Source organism: Castor canadensis, chromosome X (assembly GCF_047511655.1).
Source record: "Castor canadensis chromosome X, mCasCan1.hap1v2, whole genome shotgun sequence".
In the NCBI taxonomy this organism is placed as follows: Eukaryota; Metazoa; Chordata; class Mammalia; order Rodentia; family Castoridae; genus Castor; species Castor canadensis.
The window spans coordinates 17,141,294-17,162,302 of record NC_133405.1 but is presented as its reverse complement, the minus strand read 5'-3'; the positions used below and the strand labels follow the sequence as shown (position 1 = coordinate 17,162,302).

General features: G+C 39.7%; 1 protein-coding gene and 1 non-coding gene across 3 annotated transcripts; both read right to left on the bottom strand.

Moving 5' to 3' along the window:
* Positions 1–3,249: 3,249 nt before the first annotated feature.
* On the bottom strand, positions 3,250–13,340 carry Rbmx (RNA binding motif protein X-linked). 2 transcript variants are annotated; one of them, XR_002213101.2, is made up of 10 exons: positions 13,183–13,340; positions 11,929–12,064; positions 11,626–11,732; positions 10,441–10,612; positions 9,705–9,857; positions 9,236–9,350; positions 9,029–9,154; positions 8,864–8,946; positions 5,983–6,067; positions 3,250–4,609 (listed from the first exon to the last, which is right to left on the bottom strand). XR_002213101.2 is itself a non-coding variant. In XM_074063962.1 (9 exons), the coding sequence occupies exons 2-9, from the start codon at positions 12,035–12,037 to the stop codon at positions 7,879–7,881; spliced, it is 1,176 nt and encodes a 391-aa protein (XP_073920063.1). In that variant the 5' UTR covers positions 12,038–12,064; positions 13,183–13,340; the 3' UTR covers positions 7,769–7,878. The 2 variants fall into 2 exon arrangements, 1 of the variants encoding a protein (XP_073920063.1); XM_074063962.1 differs by lacking the exons at positions 3,250–4,609; positions 5,983–6,067 and adding an exon at positions 7,769–8,189.
* Positions 11,808–11,879, bottom strand: LOC141420119 (small nucleolar RNA SNORD61). Its single transcript, XR_012444808.1, has one exon. It is a non-coding gene; the product is annotated as a small nucleolar RNA SNORD61 (small nucleolar RNA).
* Positions 13,341–21,009: the final 7,669 nt, after the last annotated feature.

The following is a 21,009-nucleotide window of genomic DNA, read 5'->3' as shown; positions in this document are numbered from 1 at the left end:
GCTTTGTAAGCATGAAGACCTGAGTTCAAACTCTAGTCCCACCCATAAAAATGACTATGACTAATTCAGGAGAAAAAAGAAACTCAGCTTATAGCAAGGACTTTCAGCCCTTGATAAGATGCTAATCTAACATAAGGCAGTGGCTCCCTCCCCCAATTCCAGCCCTGATGATGACCCATGAGGAAAATCTAACACCATCCTAAACTCAAACTCCAGTATTGTCAAAGAAAAAAAACTCAGCCAGGGTCCAATGGCTCATGCCTGTAATTCTAGCTACTCAGAAGGCACAGATCATGAGGATTACAGCTCAAAGCCAGCCAGTGCAATAGTTCATGAGACCCTATCTTGAAAAACCATGCAGTAAAAAGGGCTGGTGGAGTGGCTCAAGGTGTAGGCCCTGAGTTCAAACCCCAGAACTGCAAATAAAAAAAATCCCCTATTATAATTATGAATGAGCAGAGTCCAAAACCAAGTAGCTTGTAGAAAGAAAACAGCACCAACAGAAACTTTGAAGGAGGAAAATACCACAGAAGGTTTTAAAATGTCTGTAGAAAGCCAGGCACTGGATGGCTCAAGCCTGTAATCTTAGCTATGCAGGAGGCAGAGATCAGGAGGATTGCAGTTTGAGGCCAGATTCACAAGATGCCATCTCCAAAATAACTAGATGAGCAGGTGCCAGTGGTTCGCGCCTGTAATCCTAGCTACTCAGGAGGCAGAGATCAGGATTATTGTGGTTTGAAGCCAGCAAATAGTTTGAGATTTTATCTCAAAAATCCCATTAACAAAAGGGTTGGTGGAGTGTGGTAAGGTAGAAGTGCCTGCAAGTGTGAGGCCCCAAGTTCAAAGCAGAGTATTAAAAAAAAAATTATCCAACAGAAAAAAAGAGGGCTGATGGAGTGGCTCAAGTGGTAGAATACCTGTGTAACAAGTGCAAGGCCATGAGTTCAAACCCCTGCACGGGGAAAAAATGTCTTTAGATACATTTACTATAAAACTAGTGATCAAGATAAGGATAAATATTACTTATCAATTTTTTTCAAGTACAGTAATGAACCCAGGCATATATGTTCCCATTAATATACTGAGGTAATGCAATCGAAGGGTAGTTTTCAACAAAAACTGCTAGAATAGGTATCCATATTCATAAACATGCATTTCAAATCTTACTTCACACAGGAATTGACCCAAAATGGATTAGAACCCTACTTTTTAAGTTAAAACCCCAAGATTTCTAGAAGATACAAAGACATCTTCATGACCAGGGAGTAGGCATTCTTGACAGAGGACAAAAAATAAGAACCATGACACATTTTCATAAGTTAAGATTTTATTTACTTATCAATGAAAATAAACAAGAATGACTGGGAGAAAACATTCACAACACTGACAACTTGTGCCCAGAATACGTAAAGAAACTCTACATTCAAAAAACAGGTAACCCACAACCCAATTTTTAACATGGACAAGAGACTTACTTTATGAATGATACACAAATGGCTGAATTAGCATGAAGATGGAATGCAAGTTGGGAAACTTCAGACAAAGGACAACAAAAAATGTGGACTCTGAGCCTGAAGTTTAGTTAACAGTAATGTATCAATGTTAATCTTAGTTTTGACAAATATACCAGTCACGTAAGATTAAAATTAGGGTGACACATATGGAAACTCTATACTATCTTTGCAACTTCTCTAAAAATTTTAAAAGTATTGAAAAGTTTTTTCTTTTAAAAAAAGTGCTCAATATCACAGCAATGGTGGAAGGATTGTAGAACCACCAGAATTCTTAAGTTGCTAATAGGTACAACAATTTTGGGAAACAATTGGGCAGTTCCTTAAAAATTAAACATTACCGTCTGCTGTATCACTCCAACTTAAGATATTTATACAAAGGAAATGACAATACACATCCAAGACTTGTACAATATTCTTAACAGCAATAGCTACAAACTGTATTAACAACCCAGATATAGATAGCAATTGGTATCATATACTAGAAGTCTACTCAGCAAGAAAAACGAGTGAAACACACAACTATGTAACATCAAAATCATGCTGAAAGCAGCTACACAAGTATACTTCAGTATTAAAGGTGGCAGAAATATCCAACAATAGAAACAATGGTACTATTTTGCTGAAGTTTGGGTGATTTACTGGGAAGGGACACTAGAACTTGGTGGATTACAGGATATGTTATAGATTAAGACAGGTTGTCTTGATCTAAGCCTTTCTCTAGACTGATAGAACTACATGGTATCTGTGCATTTCACCATATTTTATAACTATTGATATATACATGCTATATTACTTTTCTGGTTTTTTTTTTTTTTTGGTAGGACTGGGGTTTGAACTCAGAGCTTCAGGATTGTAAAGCAGGCACTCTACTACTGCTTGAGCCACACCTCCAGCCTCAAAGTACTTTTCTGAAAGACAACTTTACATAAAGCTCCATAACGATTCCATTTACTTGATGTTCCAGAACATGGCAAAGTGAACCTACCACAATTAAGAGGAAAGATAAAGGTAGACATTGCCTGGGAAGGGGCAACAGATAGCTTTCTGAGATGGCAATGATCTCTACCTTTACAGTACATTCACTTAATATTTGAATAAATGAAATTTAAAACATGACCTTAGAAATTCAAATATTTACCTTGCTATTGATATGTTTTATAAAGAAATGATGGGAATGTTATTTTTCTGGAACTGGTGTGGAGCTGAGGCCTTCACAGAATTCAGATGATGACTGTGTCCAACTGGCCTTATAACCCAAATACAACTTTACTTTGGTGCAAATCAACAGACTTAGAATCAAATGTGTACTCAACAGGAGGTAAGTCAAGAGAAACTGAAAATTGCAAAAACAGTACCATATTATCGTGCACTGTTGGATCTATAGCATCCATCACTGAGTAACTTTGGCCCATACTGTTTGGGATTCATGGCCACAACCAAATTGTTACTGTTTCCTACTTCTTAGGTGTGATTCCTCACATATAATTTTTAGGTGAGGATTAAATGAAATCATCTGATTATCTTAACATGTATCTGAAGTGCATTCCTCAATAAAGCCTTGTCATGGGTAAAGGTCACCTTGGTGACTCTAGATGTTCCCTTACCACTGGAGCAAGTGCCAGTAGTGCACCCAGAACTCGTTTGGGGGATAGACTTAAGAAAAAACTTAAAGCCCAAATACACTTCATTTCAAAAAAAAAAGATGAAGAAAAAAGAACCCATCGTCACAAAAGTATACATGTTAAAGTTTTATTAGGTTTCGATACAAAACATTTCAAAACGTGAAGTTATCTAAATACCTAAAGTTCTATGTTCAAGTTAAAGAAGAAAAACATTTTACCATTTCTTTTACAATCAGTATAAAGATTCAAGACCAACTCTTTTTCCATTGGGAGTAGAATTACACCTCCTTGGTCTATAAACTGTCCAACAGGTGTCTGGGTTATTTAAGTATACCCCTTACCTTATTTAGTATTTATACTTACTATAATTAAGTCTTTTATTCTACACTATATGCAAGTAATTGAAAAATCTCAAGAGCCAAAAGGTCCTCAAAAAAGCACCTACTCAAGTAATAAGATTATGGAAGGCTTGAGCTAAGATAGCTATTCAAGTGCAACTACTAAAATTTGGTCAATACGCTCATGGTCTGTGATTAGGAATATGACCCATTAGTCATATGACTCTCATTAGAGTCATTTTTGGATTATCTTCCCCAATCACAAAAGTTAAACATAAGAGTAATACTTTTAACTACTATGCAAAAAACCCCAAAGTTGAGTTGGTTCCTCTAACCCAACAACTCAATCTGTTTCCAGTATTAGTATTTATAATACTATAAACCTCCAAAGCAGTAACTAGAGTTGTACACCAAGGTTTGTTTCCAAGACTGGGAATATGGGGTAGGCTTACAAAACATTACAGTAATCAAGTAAGTGTCTGAATTTTTTTTCCAGTTTCAAGCTTGCCTTCCATTATCTTAGCAATGTTTCCAGCTATGTTTTATTTCCTGGTATTAACTCCTCCCCCTTTAGTTTTGTTGTACAACTAAACTTTTTTCTGATAAGCTAACATCGAATGTTTTACTTGCTGAAAATCAGACACCACTGGATTAAAAAAAAAGTTACCACTTACTCCTATCATTTTTCTGATTGAACTTTCTGTTTTGCAGTGCTGAGGGTCGAACCCAGGGCCTCACACATGCTAGGCAAGTGCTCTACCAATAAGTTACAGCCCCAGCAACTAATTCAACTTTCTGATACTCAGTGGTAATTAGCTCTAAATTTCAGTTGTCCCCTCATGACTTTAGCTTTAAAAAAAACCAAAGCCAAAGCTATAAAATCTACCAGAACCACAAGAATTTCCCAAGTATCTCCACTTACCAATTTGTTTCCCCTTCTCCACTTCATTTTAAGTAACCACCACTCCCTAGTTGAGTGTTAACCAACTGAGGCCTCCCTCAGATCCCTAAGAACCCTGGAAGGCAAAAATATAATCTATTGCCTGCACCAAACCAACCAAACCAATTCTGATGAGCACTGCTTATGCAACTGTTGTGACTTATTGACAATCAGCATTCTTCTGCTTCAACAACTCTGTAAGAAAGCATGGTATCAAGTTACAAGGTATTTTTATAGTGCAAAGTAATCCATCCCCTAAATTCTTAAATATACTTTTGTTGCTTTCATTAACAAAAGTAATTTCCATTAAAGGCAGGCATAGGTCTGGAGGTATGTCTCAAGTGGTAGAGTGCCTACATAGGAAGCAGGATGCCCTGAGTACAAATCCCAATACCACAAAAAAAGAAAAAAAAAAAAAAAGAGAAAAGGCAGCCACTCATTAGCATCATCTCTGTAACATTAAAATTAAATGTCATCATCATGCCAATAAAATTTATCAGATTACTCAAACTGAGAACTTTGCAGTGGCAACTGTATGACTAGCCAGTCAATTCATGATGTGGCTATGGAAATGAGCAGGCTTGACCTTCTAGCAAGCTTGGTATTAACAGTATAGATCCCATCAAGAGAACTCTCTCATAGGCAAAGATAACAGCACCTGGTTCAAAACAGTTAATATTGCTAACTGGGGCATTAACAGAAATACACCTGTTCCCACTCCACATTCAAAAATGGACATGCCAGGTGTTACACATTAAAAGTGTTTCCTAGTTTTATCCAGCCTTAAGGAGCGATGCCATGTGATCTGAAGGTACATGGACAGAATTGGTGGACATCATGTTAAGTAAGCCAGGTTCAGAAAGACAAAAGGCCTCATGTTTTCTCTCATAGGTGGAAAAGAAATCAAAAGATATACACAAAAACAAACATGATCATATACAAACTTATATGGAGAACATGTTTGTCATAGTGGGAATTACTCGAACTAGGGGGAGGAGGGAAAGGAAAAGAATGGCAAGAATCAACAATATCGATACATTCATCTGTGCAGGTAGAAAATATAATATGTATTGAAATCTGTTGAAAAATGGGGGATGGGAGGGAAGGGAAAGAGTAACCAAAGGGAATGAACTGACCAAGGTATACTCACAGCAGGAATACATTGAGAAACCCCTTTGAATACTGATTCTGGAATAATGAAAGACAGGACAAGATAGGTACAATGGGGGGGGGAGATACTTGTGAGAGGAGGAAGGGTGAATGGAGGAATATGGTTGATGGGTTTCATATATGTGTATGTAATAGACAAATGAAACCTCTTGCAATTGCTGTAAGCGGGGTGGGAGGGTGGGGGAGGTGGTGGCAATCTAACCAATGCAGCATAAGCCTATTTGGAATTGTAGCAATCAGTCTCCCCTGAACAACAAATACATCCTAATAGAAAAAAACTGTTTCCTAGAATTGAGCATAAACACCCTTTTACAAAGGATCAGAAAACAAAAACACAAACACTTGCCAGCCAGTCTAAGTACTGAAGCCTCCAAAGGTCACTGCTTTCCCAAACTTACCTTAGCATTTGATTTCTCTTGCTGCCAGCTTAATCTACTGTGAATACATCAGCATTCCATGAGCATAATGACCATAGTGCTCAACCTGCAAAAATTAAATAGATGAAAACTAGTTATCTCTCTTAAGGAAGTTCTTGTAACATTTGCCTATAACTGCCCTCTTTTCCAGAAAGAAAAGGCTAGTTCAGACTTGCAGCTTAATGCATTATTTCATGTTCTACTACTTCTCATAAGTGGTGGAAGATTCACTGGCTTGGGATGGACTGGAATGGTTTAAATGGTTAAGTTGCATGGCTTATGGATTCTCATTCTGTTCCAATGGTGCACTGCCACGTTAAATCCATAAGTTGAACGGACAAAACATTATTTGAAGGAAAAGTGAAGTATAAGGATTTTTAGTTGGAGGTCTTCAAGTTTACTATATTCAAGAGCATCTTTTTCAACTTCATGGCTGGACCTGGGTCATGCTGCCTCAGGTTTTGCTTTTTAAAGACCACTTGCAATAGATTTTCTCCATACAGTGTAGTTTCATAGAACTAAAAACAAGTCAGGCATCCAACTAAAGGTCAAGTTTGCAATGGCTTATAGGGGTAAAAGAGGGGGACCCCAAACCTAAGCCATTTCTTATATTGAGTAAAAGTCTAATTTGAGGAAAAAAAATATTCAAATACATGAAGCATGTCTAAAGGTCTTCATCAAAAATACTTAAAAAAAAAAAATACCCCCTCCCATCCCCTGACTGCTATTGGGAAACAGCTGTATAAGGCCTTTAAGTGTCATACATGCTTTTAAAAAATCCATGTGTTGAATTTGGAGGACTTCTAATATGCTATTGAACATTTGTTTTTCCAAAAGTTTTTTTTTAAATCTAGAAGGCATTTCCATTGCCATGAAGTACAGTGTGTTTCACTGTACTATGAGGAAGGTAAGTGTTCAATTTCGACTTAGACGATAAAACTAGTTTGCTTTGCTTACCATCTTTGCTGTTTCACAGGCATTTGATGCTTTAAATCTGATGTGGAATGCTGATAGATTCACTTTTTAGAAGTCATAAGCCTTTAGGAAGTTGGAGATAACTTCATTGCTTATCTATTTTCTCCTTTGCAATCAAGCTGTTCCTTTAAAAGTGAAACACTACAGAGTTGCAAAAATTTGAAACAGTAAGAGCAAGCATGTTTGCAGCTTCATGGTTGGTTTTGGCCAAACTTTTTATTTAGTATTCTGTAGTTGTTTAACACACACTTAAATGGTCTTATTGGGGGAGGGGAAAGGGGAGGTCCTTGCAGATTCCCAAGGAAATGTCAGAAAGGCAATATGGCCAGCATTATCCATTTGCTTTTTTGGGTTTACTGGGTGAAATAGCACTTTCCTCACATAGGTATCTGATCTCAGGTTTTTCATAGACTGAGAACAATGAGATTTCAGTTGGAAGACAACCTGAAATCATTTAGAGTAGCATACCCCGACCACCCTCTAACAGCTAGCTTGTCTGTACAGGAAGGATGGTTCATCTCTCAATGGAGACCAATGTACATCTAGATGGCTAGATGTTTGTGGAAGATCTTAGAATTGCTTGCCTCATTTATTGGGAAAAATTAAGATAGAAAGTGGTCTTTAGGGACACTTTTACTTGGAAAATTACAACACTAGTACAAGTCAAGTCTTACACATTTAACATCTGCTTGTTGAAAGCAACTCATATCAAATAAAATTAAACATGTTTAAACTTTTTTCCCTCACAAGAACATAAAAATTATGAAGGAGAACTTAACAGGAAATTTTAAAACGGTAACACAATTTTTCCTTTTAGTAGTCCTTGGGTAGTTATGACAGAATAGTTTCCACTTTTTTGTTTGTTTCTTTGAATGGGGATTTTGGTCCAAGTTTTGTTTGTTTCTAGTATCTGCTTCTGCCTCCCCCTCTATCAGATCGGCTTCCTCCACGGCCACCACCTCTTGGTGCTCCGCGGCTTGAACTGCTGTAGGAATCGCGTGGAGGAGGGTACCCCCTTTCCATAGAAGGGGGAAGCCCTCGTTCTTGTCTGCCAACCCGATCACGACCACTTGAGTAGAGATCACTTCGGCTGCTTGAGTAACTGTCTCGACTTCCACCATATCCGTCACGTGAGCTGCTGTAATCATCATAGCGACTGCTTCCACCATAAGATGGCGGGGGCCCTCGTGTAGGTGGAGCACTACGTGAGTTACCTGCAGGGTCAATGGTCAGGTAATATGGCAACACTATAAATTGTATATATACAACATTTAAATCTGAACTTACAGAATTCTTGTATTCTAAGTTTACTTTCTCAACTGGGAAGTTTTAAACTCTACCATTGCTGGCCACAACAGGGATTTGCTCATCTGCTGAGATATGGAAATGGATTCATTTTAATGTTTGTTTGAAAAGACTGAAGACGGTGTGTATTGTATTTCAAGAGGATATTCCAGACCGCTTGTTATTTTATAGTAGACACTCAGCCACTTTCCAGTGATAAGTTGCAATTGTGAACTGTAGAGTTTCCTTCATATTGCAATGGTAAATATTTGATCTTGTTAATAAAAATTTTTTAAATTGTATTTTCACTGTTGGGGGAAAACACATAAGGCTGCCAATTTAAGCAAGCAAAATCCCCTCCAAAGCAAGCAAACAGCCTCAAACCCCCCCCCAAAAAACAAAACAAAACAAAAATAAACTTAGGAAAAACAACAACCAAAAAAAGCCCTTCACAAAACTAGGAAAAAAGCCCAGCTGATAGTTACCCCTTTAAAAGCAAGCAGACGTCCCTTCAAAAGCAAGCACCACGCACAGCCTATTAAACCAGCTCATGAACCTAAAAACTCAAGCTGGTGATATTCAAGACCCTTAACCAATATCTTACCATAACTCTCATATGAGTCTCTGTAGGATCCTCCACTTGGATGATCTGAATAGTCACGATCCCGTCCATAGCCATCTCTGTCACTAAATTAAAAAGAAACTTTTAAGTCCCAGAACGTCAACTTTTACAGCAAATTTCCACAATCAAGCATAGAAAGTCACTTACCTATAGCCTCTTGATGGATAGTCATCACGTGAACTGGAATGACCATAGTCACGGTAAGTATAATCTCTTGGTGGTGGTGCATAATCTCTTGTATCACGGGAACTTGGGTAATCTCTGCTTGAATAGCTATACAAATAAAAGTTGGGATTATGCCTGATTTGCTATTCCTCCATATCAATTATTAATGAAGAAACTGCAATCTATTACCTGTCTTTAGTAGAATATCCATCATCTCTCGGGGACAAATAAACATCTCTGCGAGAAGGCAGGGGTTCCCTTCGAGGTGGGCCTCCATAACTATCTCTTCCACGTGACACAGGGGCTTAAAGAAAAACAAAACAAAACAAAATCGAACATTTAAAAAAATCTAGCCAAAGAAAAGTTAAAATGTGAACTGACATTCAGGTTATGGGAAGTAAACCAAAAATTTTCTTTAGAATTTCCTATTCACATCTTCTTTGCAGTGTTCATTAATTGCATTACTAGACTGTCTGATATCCAAATCTTTTTTTTTTGAGGTACTGGTGGTTGAATTCATGCTTGCTAGGCAGATGCTCAACCACTTCAGCCACTCCGCCAGCCACTGAATCAGTTTTAAGCATCATTTTTAGGAGTTACCTCTCAAATCTTCGAATTATGGTGGCAGCAGATATACATGCATGCATGCAACATTTACCTCTTCCTCCCATTCCACTACTGCTGCGAACTGGTCCTGAAGGTGCGGATCTTTTAGGAGGAGGACCCCCACTCCGTGGTGGTGGTCCCCTTTTCACTGGAAGCGGTCCCCTGGAAGAACTCATGTTAAAATTCATGGAATAGCCACCATCATCTATATTAGAATAGAAAGAAAATATATTAACACAGAATCAAAACAAAAACTACCAATTCTTTGCTTCATCAAGGATACAATCATCTTTTCTGCTTAGTTGGGGAGCCTAGCTTTAGATTTCAATTGTACAAGACCAGGCATTAAGTTATATAGACTGGGAAAATAAAAATGAAGGGCAGAGCTGGGGACATAGCTCAATTGGCAAAGCTACTGCCTAGCATGTACAAGGCCCTGGGTCTGATTCCCAGCAAAAGGAAAAAAAGATAGCCCTAAAGTTACTTCAAAGACACACTTTCACTTTCATATATTAAAAACCCATGCTTATCAAAAAGAAATTGTTCTTTAATATCTTTTCTATAGAATGAACTACTTAGATAATAATGTAGGTCCATCATTTAAATTAATACTATAACTTAGGAGGCCTTCCATTATTTTCCTTTTAAGTCTTCCACTTCAATAGGTGAGCAAATGTTCTTAATTTCAAAGGCCTGAGCCTTTCAACAAAGCCTCAAGGAAAGAATATACCCTGGTGTGGGTTTGCAGTTCCTAACTTCAAACAACTCAGGGTCACCCAAGTCCTTACCCATGTGTCCTCCACGTGAAGGAGGTCCCCTAGTTCCTCCACTTCCTCCTCTTCCTCCTCTAAGACCTCTGGGAGGACCCCTGCTTCTTGGAGGTGGAGGTGGTCCACGTCTACCACTTTCAAATGATGGTTTGGTGGCCTGTTCCACTTTGATGGCTTTCCCATCTAAGGACTTTATAAAAAAAAAAAAAAAAGCAATTAAAATATCAAAATATCAAGACTTAAAAAAGGAACTATGCACTATCACACCAAAAGGCCACTCAAAATACCTAAGTTGTACTCACCAAGTAGGAAAGAAAAACACTATAAATAGTATTTCTATAAACTACACTTTTCCATTCACTTAAACATGTACCTAAGTAAGAATGATACTGATAACCTGAACCAAAGCATAAGGTGGTACAAGCTTATTATCAAAACCAATAACCGGTATTAAAAACTGTTGTAAAGGGGTAACAAGAGTAATGCAAGAGGTTGAACAGACCAAAGTAAAGTATACCCAGTGGGCATACTTTGAGATGCCCCTTTGAACATCAACTTACATGTTAGTAATGAAAACCAGGACTGTAAAATAGGTACAGTGTGTGTGTGGGGATACTAGTGGGAGTGTGGGTGAAGGAATATTAAAGTGACAGTATATGGTAGATGAACTTCATATATGAAACAGAACTAAGAAATCTTTTTGCAATTGCTTTAAGGGGGTGGGGCAGGGGTTGAGTGGGGGGAGACCATGGGGGCAACATAATGTACAATATAAGTCTAATTGGAATTGTCGCTATGAATCCCCAACATAATGAATATATCCTAATAAAAAATTTATCAAAAAGAAAAAAAAAAAAACTAATAACCAATGTGTCAAGGGCGCTGGTGTCTCACATCTGTAATCCTAGTCAGGAGGCAGAGATCAGGAGGATTGAGGTTCCAAGCCAGCTTGAGGCAAATAGTTCGTACCTACAAGACCCTATCACGAAAAAACCTACCATCACAAAAATAGGGCTGGTGGAGTGGCTTAAGGTGAAGGCCTTGAGTTCAACCCCCAGTACTGGGGAAAAAAAAAAAAGAAAGTTCTGGAGAGGTAATCACTCAAAACAATAAAAAGTTTAGAGCTGCCCTGGGCCAGACTTGTTACTGTTTCCCCGATTATTTTATTCACTAGGAAGCATGGTGTCATTCAGACAATCTCACCTTTCCATTCATGTCTCTGGCTGCATCCTTGGCATCTGCTGGGCTTTCAAAGGTGACAAAAGCAAATCCTCTAGATTTGTTGGTTTCACGGTCTTTCATCAGAAGTACTAAAAGGCAGATTAAGAAGAAATATCGTTAGACTAGTTCCGACGAAATAACAGAAGTAAATTTGTATGAAGAAAAAGCTCAGAACTTCTTAGAGGACAAAATACATTATCATGTCAGATGATCAGTGCATTCAAATTCATCATCGCATATCTTTTAATTACAATAAAAGCAGCATGTGCTTTCTGATTAACTCACCTTCCACTATTCGTCCATATTTGCCAAATACTGCTTCAAGGGCTTTCTCATTTGTTTCTGTATTAAGCCCGCCAATGAAGAGCTTTCCTGGGCGATCTGCTTCAACCATTTTTTTTTTTCAGCAGATGATAGTCTACTAAAAGATAATATTATCTCCCTTAAGTAAGTTCCCAAAGTTCGCTGACACCTTAATAGTGGCTCATGTTTTACTAAACCCTTTATTCTTTTAGTAACAAAAGACACCGATAAGCCTCACACAGTAGGAAAGCAATTTAAACTGAGTTCAGTAATAGTGCGATTTACATTAAACTGGTTAAAAGGGCCAACATAATTTTCACCATTACCCTTAATCTCTCTTGGCTGTTTTCAATCAATTAACAGGCACTTAACACTTGAAAAACACAATTTTTTTTTGTTTTAAACCTAGATTCGTTATCTAGGTAATGATTCTGTTACTTATCGCAACCGTTGCCCCGCCCCACCCCCGCAGTGATGGGTTTTAAAAGATAACCCATTCATTCAAGGTCACTGGCCAGATGCAAGACCTTAGCACCTAGCCCCTTTTTAATGGCTTTTTTTCTCAATAGGATTCCTAGTAAGTAGGAGCACAAATCTGAAGTTTCAACCAAGTTATGCCGCATCTTCCCCACCCACTGAAAAGGTTTCTATTTGACTTTAAGAAATAAAACAAAGTGCCAACATCGTTTCATATTAAATAACGGAACGGAGAAGGGCAATGTAAATCTTAACACCCAAGACTGCGGCGGAGCCTAATTAAGACTCGTCATTAAAAACCGCGTGGAAAAGACAAAATGGCGACACTTGGATTCAACCCAGAACCGACACCAGTCGCGGAACTAACTTTTTAATAACACTGGCTGAGAAAATCCAAAAGGCTTCCTTTCTAGGGCCGCCAATGAACAAGGAACGCGCATACACGTCCACATGCCCGACGTTACACCCAGCACCATTCTAAAGCAGGTACCGCGGTGGCGCGGTCGCTCCTCAACCCGCTCCAGCCTACAAAGCTTCGACCTCCGCCCCCACTCCCGCAGGCGACAAACTTTCTCAACGCATACAACGAAACGGACCCCCTAGTGTTTTCCTTCGACCCCCCCCCCTCAGCTTTAAAGTAGGTCGGCACCTTTGTGTGTCTTAAAATGGCGCCCGCCACCCCCATCTCCAGAGAGAAAACCTCAAGCTCTAACGTGGCAGAAGTGTTCGAAAAACGAACTAAGGGAAGGAGACACATACCAGAGAGGGTGGCGACGGTCTCAAGCTCCTAAAGAGCTCGCCGACGGGGTCTTCCAAGCAGCTCAGTACGAGTGACTGCTGCCGGGACCCGGAACACCACAGACAAGCCGCTAGGACTACTGCGCAACGAGGGCGAACAAAGGAGACAGCAAACTTTATACTACCCGGGAACGAGGCTGAAGAACCCGGATGGAAACGAAGCTTAGAATTTGAAACGCGAAGGGAGGGGGAGCGGTTCCCAGTCTCTTGGTTGGCTGTCTCCTGTGTCATTCACCTGTCGCTCCTCCCTCTTCCCATGGCTCTTGGCGTTCCAGCCGGCGCCCGATTCTAACCGTCTTCCCTGCCCCCACCCGTGCTCCTCAAAGGCGCGTTTTTGCTTTCTGCTAAAATGGTGCACAGGCTTCATTTAATAAAGAAGTGAAATTTATTGAGCATCCTAGTGGGCCAAACACGGTGCAAAATTTCACTTTTACTTTTCCATAAACTTTTAATTCTAAAAGCGATGGCATTGTATGCACATACGAATAAAAGAAAAAAAAATAAAAGCAATGAGATACGGTTAGATACTATTATGCCAATTTTGAAGAAACAGAAAACAAAGGTTAGCTGAGACAAATATATATATGTGTATATGTATATGTTTATACACATATATTTACCAAAATTCTCTTAAGCAAGAATTTTTAATGAATGGGTGACATTCTGCTAAATAAATGTCAGGTGAGAACAAAACATAAAGAATGGCACGCAGAGAATTCATTCATATAGAATTACTACTGAACACCTCAACTTAGAGGCAAGGCCTTGAGACTACAACCCAGAACAAGTGAGACTAGGGCCAGGCAGCCTCTTGGATAAGACTGCCAGATTTAGCAGATAAAAATAACAGCCATTTAAGTTTGAATTTCATTTAAGTTTGAATTACTTTTATTTGGTTTATGTTCCAAATATCATATATGAAAAGTTATTTGTTGACCTGAAATTCAAATTTAAGAGGGTATTTTTTTATCTGCTCATGCTACTAGTGGAGGGAAAAAAATACAAATTAAAAATTTTTAATTTCTCTAAAAATTATAAAGAAAAAATTACATATAATCAACAAACAGAATAATTGCATATTGTGGTTACTACTAGGGAGGAAGCAAACTAGATGTTTTAGTAAACAGTATTTCGGAGACCAAATTTGATTAAGTCGTCAGGAAAGATACATCTGAAGAGGTGACTGAAAATCAGAGAAATAGTGGGAAGAGCTGAGGGAAAAGCCTTTCAGAAGAAGAACAAATGGAAGGAAAGAGGTTGGCATGTATGCAGAGAGGCCCATAGTGAAAGGGATTTAAGGGACATAAAATGAGCAAGCCAAGATAGGCAGGACCTGTGAGCCCATTAAAATACCATAGCAAGGTAAGGGTGGAATCACAGACACCAATAGAACTCTGGGAGAAGACCAGACAGGATAGTGGCTTAATTTAGGGTGGTGGCAGTGGACATGGAGAGGAAGGAACAATTAGATGCATATGGCATGTAGTTGGACACGATTTGCTAATGAACCACATGGTATTATGCTATGAATATTTACGTTTTCCCCAAAATTCCTTTGTTCAAATTCTAAGCCCCCAAGGTGATGCTGTTATGAAGTACAGCCTTTCGGAGGTGATTAGGTCATGAGAGCCCTGATAAAAGTGTCCCATTCTACTGTGAGGACACAGTGAGAAGGTACCATCTGTGAAAAAGGAAACTGGTGGTGGTGGTGGTCTCTCACCAATACTTAATCTGCTGATGCCTTGGTCCTTGACTTCCCAGACTCCAGAACTGCGAGAAACGAATTTCTGTTGTTTATACTATTGTTTATAATATCACCCAGTTTATTGTATTTTTTTTATAACAGCATGAATGGACTAAGGGTACAGCTGTAGAAGAATTGAGGAAACAGCAGAAATAGTTATGACTGACTCTGAGTATCTAGTGTTAGTAGACAGGTATCTAGTATTAGTAGACAGGTGATTATCGAAATGGTTGCAGAGGAGCAGGTTTGGGATATGGGGACAGAGAAATCTGATGTTTGAAGTTGAGATTTTTTTCCGAGTAGGTCTTTTCTCCCTGTCACCTAAGAGATAGTAATAAAAGCCATCAGAATGTATGAAACCACCAAAGAAGACAGGACAATGTGAAAAGAAGACCCAATATCATACAATATAAACTATTAAATATGTACATGGAAGGAAAATACCTGGGAGGAAATATCCTAAAATGTTACTAATTTATATTGGGGCAAATTTCTTCAGAGTTACAATTTACCTGCCCTTGGCAAATTATGGTATATGCCAGACAGGTTACAGTAAATAATGTTCAGGTCATAAGGAAAAGCCCCCACGGAGCTTTAGACGTAGCTCTGAATTATTAACTTTAATGGAAGGAATTATGCTCAGTAGGGCAAGAATGTATGTTCTTATTTTTTTCCCAGCCAAATAATAACATGCAAAGTAAAAGTCATGTCCATCTGTCTTCAGAATTAATTATATAAATTATTAACTCTGGGGACTGTTGAGATTGGCCAGGTTGGCAAAAATGACTGACATACCAGGCTCAAAGAGCAGAGCCAGTACCCCCAGGGGAGGCCAGGAGAAACCTCCCACCTTGGGAAAGCAGGTACTGTCTTGTGTTGCAGATCCAGACTGAAGATCCTAGACTAGACTCCTAGCCCAAGCCAGATCTCCCTCAGTCCAGGGCAGAACAAGGCAGGCTCCACAACAGATGGCCCTGCTTCCCTGGGTCTCAACAAGGAAAGGTGCATCCCTGTGGACCTAAATCCCTCTAGCTTTTGCAGTTAGTGCCCCAGAATGTGAACAAGAGAGAGAGAGTCCGGTGCTCTGGATAGAGGTGAGAAAGGAACGCGACAACACTTCCAAGGACCAGAAGTCAGAGGGAAGGGTTGGGAGCATGGCTCATTGAAGAAATTGTACAATGGGATCAGTATGGGTATAGCATACAGTGGGAAACAGTAAAAGGAAGAAGCTAGAGAGGGAGGCAGAGGGCCTACTGACTAGATCCAGAGAGCAATGGAGAGAGGAACCATTTTAAGAAGTGGAGCAAAGTAATTAGATTTCATTAACAAGATTACTAAGGCTGCAGTCTGGAGAGTGAGAAGGGAGAGGGAGGGACAGGAAGCAAGGGGACAAAATAAGATGATATTGCTGATATAATCCAGGAGAGAGAGGGTGGGGGCATGCTGAGTGTGAGGAACTCTGTTGGAAAAGCAGGTCTCACACTGCCCAAAAATAATCTCAGAGTCCCTTCCTTCCTCCTCATAGATCTTCTAGATTTTTCCCTTTGCCTCTTTTTTTTCCTTTGGCTCATTGTTTCTCTCCAGATCCCATCTCAGTAATTGACTGGTAGACTGAGTAAAGCAATATTACTTCACCACTAACTAACCTTGCATATAATCAGTGCGAACTATTTGCTCAGGCTGGCTTCAAACCACAATCCTCCTGATTTCTGCCTCCTGAGTAGCTAGGATTACAGGTGTGAGCCACCAGAGCCCAGCCAGGGATGATGGACTTTTGAATAAATTATGTTGACACAATTAGAGAGCCATTTGAAGGAAAAAGAGATCTGGATTCATGGTACATTTTTGCTCCAAAATAAATTCCAGGGCTGGCAGAGTGGCTCAAGTGGTAGCAAGCTTGAGGCCCTGAGTTCAAACCCCAACCCCCACACAAAAAAAGAATACACTGTATTCAATACAAGGTAGAGAGCAAGGGCCAAAGCAAGAGACTTGTAATTAAGTTTTGGATCCAGGTAGTATCAGTGGAGGGGGTGAGTTGCTGGATTCTGAATATATTTTGAGGGTACAGTCAAAAAGATTTCCTGACACAAAACTCAGAAAGAAGAAAGATTCATTTAAGTATGAAAGCATTCGTTCATTCTTAAACTGCTTTAACTGGCTCCTTCTTTTCTGGTGGATTTTAAAATATGAAAATATTAGAACTTCTCTAGGTTTATTGATAGACCCTTCTTCCTCCTCCCTGTCCCGTCCCCTCCCCCTCCCCTCATGATCCTCCTACCTCAGCCTCCCAACAACAGCTTCCTGTTGTCCTTGCATTCTAGCTCATTCTTTAGGCAATCTCATCCGTTCCCAGGATGTTTACTACAATAAACATCTCTATGTTTACTGAATTTATATTTTTCTTTCTTTTTTTTCTTTTCGGTGCTGGGGATTAAACCCATGCATGCTAGGTAAGCTTTCCCAGCCCTTCCTATTCCTTTAACAAATACGTCCCTTGAGCTGCCCAGCTTGCATAGCCAAATTCCCACTTGACATTACCACTTGGTTGCCTTAAATCCATTAATTTACTCCTTTCACGAATATTTCTGGAGTAGCTAATATGTGTGAGACACTCCTAAAGACTATCTACAATGGCAAATGAATAAAATAGACTGGGTCTGTGCCCTCCTGAAGCTTACAGTCCAATGGGGGGATGGATGCAAGAAAATTGAGAAAAGATAGGAGAAACTCGTACAAAGAAAATGAGTTGTATAATAGACAATAAAAGTATGTGTGTGCTAGAGGAGGAAATCTACTTAGAATACTTAGGGAAGAGCTAAGGAAGTGACGTGGAAGCTCAAGAATTCAACGAGAAGCAACCACTCCTGGGAATAAATGTGAGAAGAACATTTTAGAGAGTTGCAACAGCATAAGCAAAGGTCCTGCTGAGGAAAAAGACTTTAATGTATTTGAAGAACTTCAATGAAGCAACTGGAACTGGAACATAGTGATCAAGTGAAAACAGTAATAAGAGATCAAGTGGGAGGGTTAGGAAGGTGACAGATCACACAGGATTTGTAGATCACGGCAAGGGCTTTGGGGTTTGGTTTAAGAACAATGTGAAGCCATTGAAGGAATTCCAGAATAACTTGAGCTGATTTGTGTTTTGCCAACTTCACACTGGGAGCTGTGTGGTTAACAGGGCAGTGTGGGAGCTGGGAGACCTCTTAGGAGTTTTAAACAGTGTTCTGAGATGTCTTGGACTACAGTAGTGGTTATGAGATGGAGAGAAGTGAATAGATCAGAAATATATTTAGGAAGTTGAAGCAATGCAGAATAGCTTAGCTAAGAACATGGACTCTGATGCTAAATGCCTGGGTGAATTTGGACAAATCCATACGTTCTCTGTACCTCACGCTCCTCATATACTGAATGAGGGTAATAATAGTACTTGTAAGGCCAGGTGTGGTGGTTCACACCTGTGATCCCAGCTAAACAAGAGGCAGAGGCAGGACGATTGAGGTCCAGGTGGCCTGGGCAAAAACATGAGACCCTATTGGAAAAATAAAGTAAAAAAGGGCTGGTGGAGTGGCTCAAGTGGTAGAGTGCCTGCCTAGCAAATGTAAGGCCCTGAGTTCAACCCTCAGCACCTCAAAAAATAATACTTAGAGGAAGTGTGAGAATTAAATGAGTTAATGTTCACAAAACATTTAAAAGAGTTCCTAGAACACAGTAAGCACTATATTAACTGTTAGCCATTAATGTTGACATGGATTGGCTGTGGGGAAAGAGGAAGGAATCAAAGGTGACATCAAGTTTTTGGCATGGGCTGCTGGATGTCTTTTTGAGACACTAAACTAAGGCTTGGACAAAACCTTAGTCTTGGGTGAAGTCAGCAATTCACTTTCTTTGTGTCTACTGGAAAAAGTCACACAATTGGGCATATATAATCTATTAGAAAATTTATGGTGACAGATCTCAAAGGAGAGTTACATATAGCCTAAGTTCCATATTGGTCAATTCACCCTGCAATCAATTTTATTTATTTATTTATTTATTTAATTTTTGCAGTACTGAGGTTTGAACTCAGGGCCTACACCTTGATCTACTTCACCAGCCCTTTTTGTGATGGGCTTTTTCCAGATAGGATCTCGTGAACTATTTGCCTGGGCTGGCTTCGAATCCTGATCTCTGCCTCCTGAGTAGCTAGGATTGTAGGCGTGAGTCGCCAGTATCTGGCTTAGTTTTTAAAAACCTCTTCCACTCTCCTCAACCCCTATTCCAGCACCATGTTGCCCTGTGCACTGTGCATTCTCTCTCTCTCTCTCTGTCTATCTCTCTCTCAGGCAGGCTTCCACAGTATAGCCCAGCTGTCCTGGAACTCCCTATGTAGCCCAGATTGGACTCAAACTCATGATCCTCCTGCCTCAGCCTCCCAAGTGCTGAGATTACAAGCATGCACCACCACATCCAGCTCCACACTTTCAATACTTGATCCCAGTTCCTATTTTACAGGAATTCCTTTATCTTCTGGTTATAAAATATACCTATTTATAGACAGGAATTCCTTTATCTTCTGGTTATAAAATATACCTATCTACCCATCTTTGTACCCATCCTATTTCTTTTCCTCCTGCTATGTAGACTCCCAAAGGGCAGTTAATGCCTCAGAACAAATGCATAAACCTTGTCTGCACACCTACACCTGTAGAATCACAAACTTCGGGGTAGGGTGAGGGAAGGGATGGGATTTTGTGCTTTAACATCCCTCCAGAGGGATTCTGATGCATGCCCAAGCAATAGAAAAGCACTGCCTCCTCCCATTTCAGGCTGTCTTCCTACCTCTACTTTGATCAATGTCCTATCTTGCCTCCTTGAGAATTTAATGTCATTATCATTTTTCTCTGCTCTGTACGTAACCACTCCTTCCCAACTGGAAATGTCTTATGCCCATTAGAGCATGCTCAAGCCTTCCTCATAGATGATCCCCCTCAACTCAGTCATTCATCTTCTAGCTACCACACAACAGGTTTCCTGTCCTTCATACCCAAACATCTTTAAAAACTTGTTCAGGAAATAAAAAATATATAGAACAATCATATGATCCAGTAATTCAACTTTGGAGATTTATCCCAAAGAATTAATGTGTAGATCTCTGCAGGGTGGGGGGTTTGTTTGTTTTTTCAGTGGTATTGAGGTTTGAACTCAGGGCCTCATGCTTGCTAGGTAGGTGCTCTATCACTCAAGCTACTCCACCAGCCCCTAATATATAGAACTCAAAGAGATATTACCACCCCCATGTTCATTGCAGCACTATTCACAGTGGCCAAAAGGGGGAAGCAACCTAAATGTCCGTGAACAGATAAATGGATAAACAAAATGTGGTACATGGCAGGTGTGGTGGTACATGTCTATAATCCCAGCATTTAAGAGGCTGAGGCAGGAGGATTGCAAGTTTGAAGTTGAAGTTTAAATTAAAGGCCAGTGTGGGCTACATAGCAAGACCCTGTCTCAAAAGCATGTGGTATACATAGTGAAATACTATTCAGACTTAAAAGAGAAGGGCACCAGTGACCCATGCATGTAATCCTAGCTACTTAAGAGGCAGAGATCGAGGTTCAAAGCCAGCCGGGGCCAGTAGTTCAAGAGACCCTATCTCAAACACACACAACACAAAAAGTCATAGAAGGCCTGACTAGCAAGCATGAGGCCCTGAGCTCAAACCTCAGTACCGCCAAAAAAAAAAGAGAAGGAACTCCTAAAACACGCAAGAGCATAGATGGACCTTGAAGACACTATGCTGCTAAGGGATATAAGCCAGTGACAAATGGAGAAATACTGCATGGTTCCCCTTATAGGAAGCACTTAGTTTCATTTTATTTTTGAATTAGCATACATTAATAATATGAGGGGATTTCATTGTGATAACTCCGCACATGCGTACAGTGTACTTTGAACAAGTTCGGCCCCTCCATTCTACTTCTATTCTTATATGAAGTATTTAAAAGAGTCAAAGTCCTTGTGTTAGTCACCTTGCTATTACTGTAACAAATATCTGATCTAAT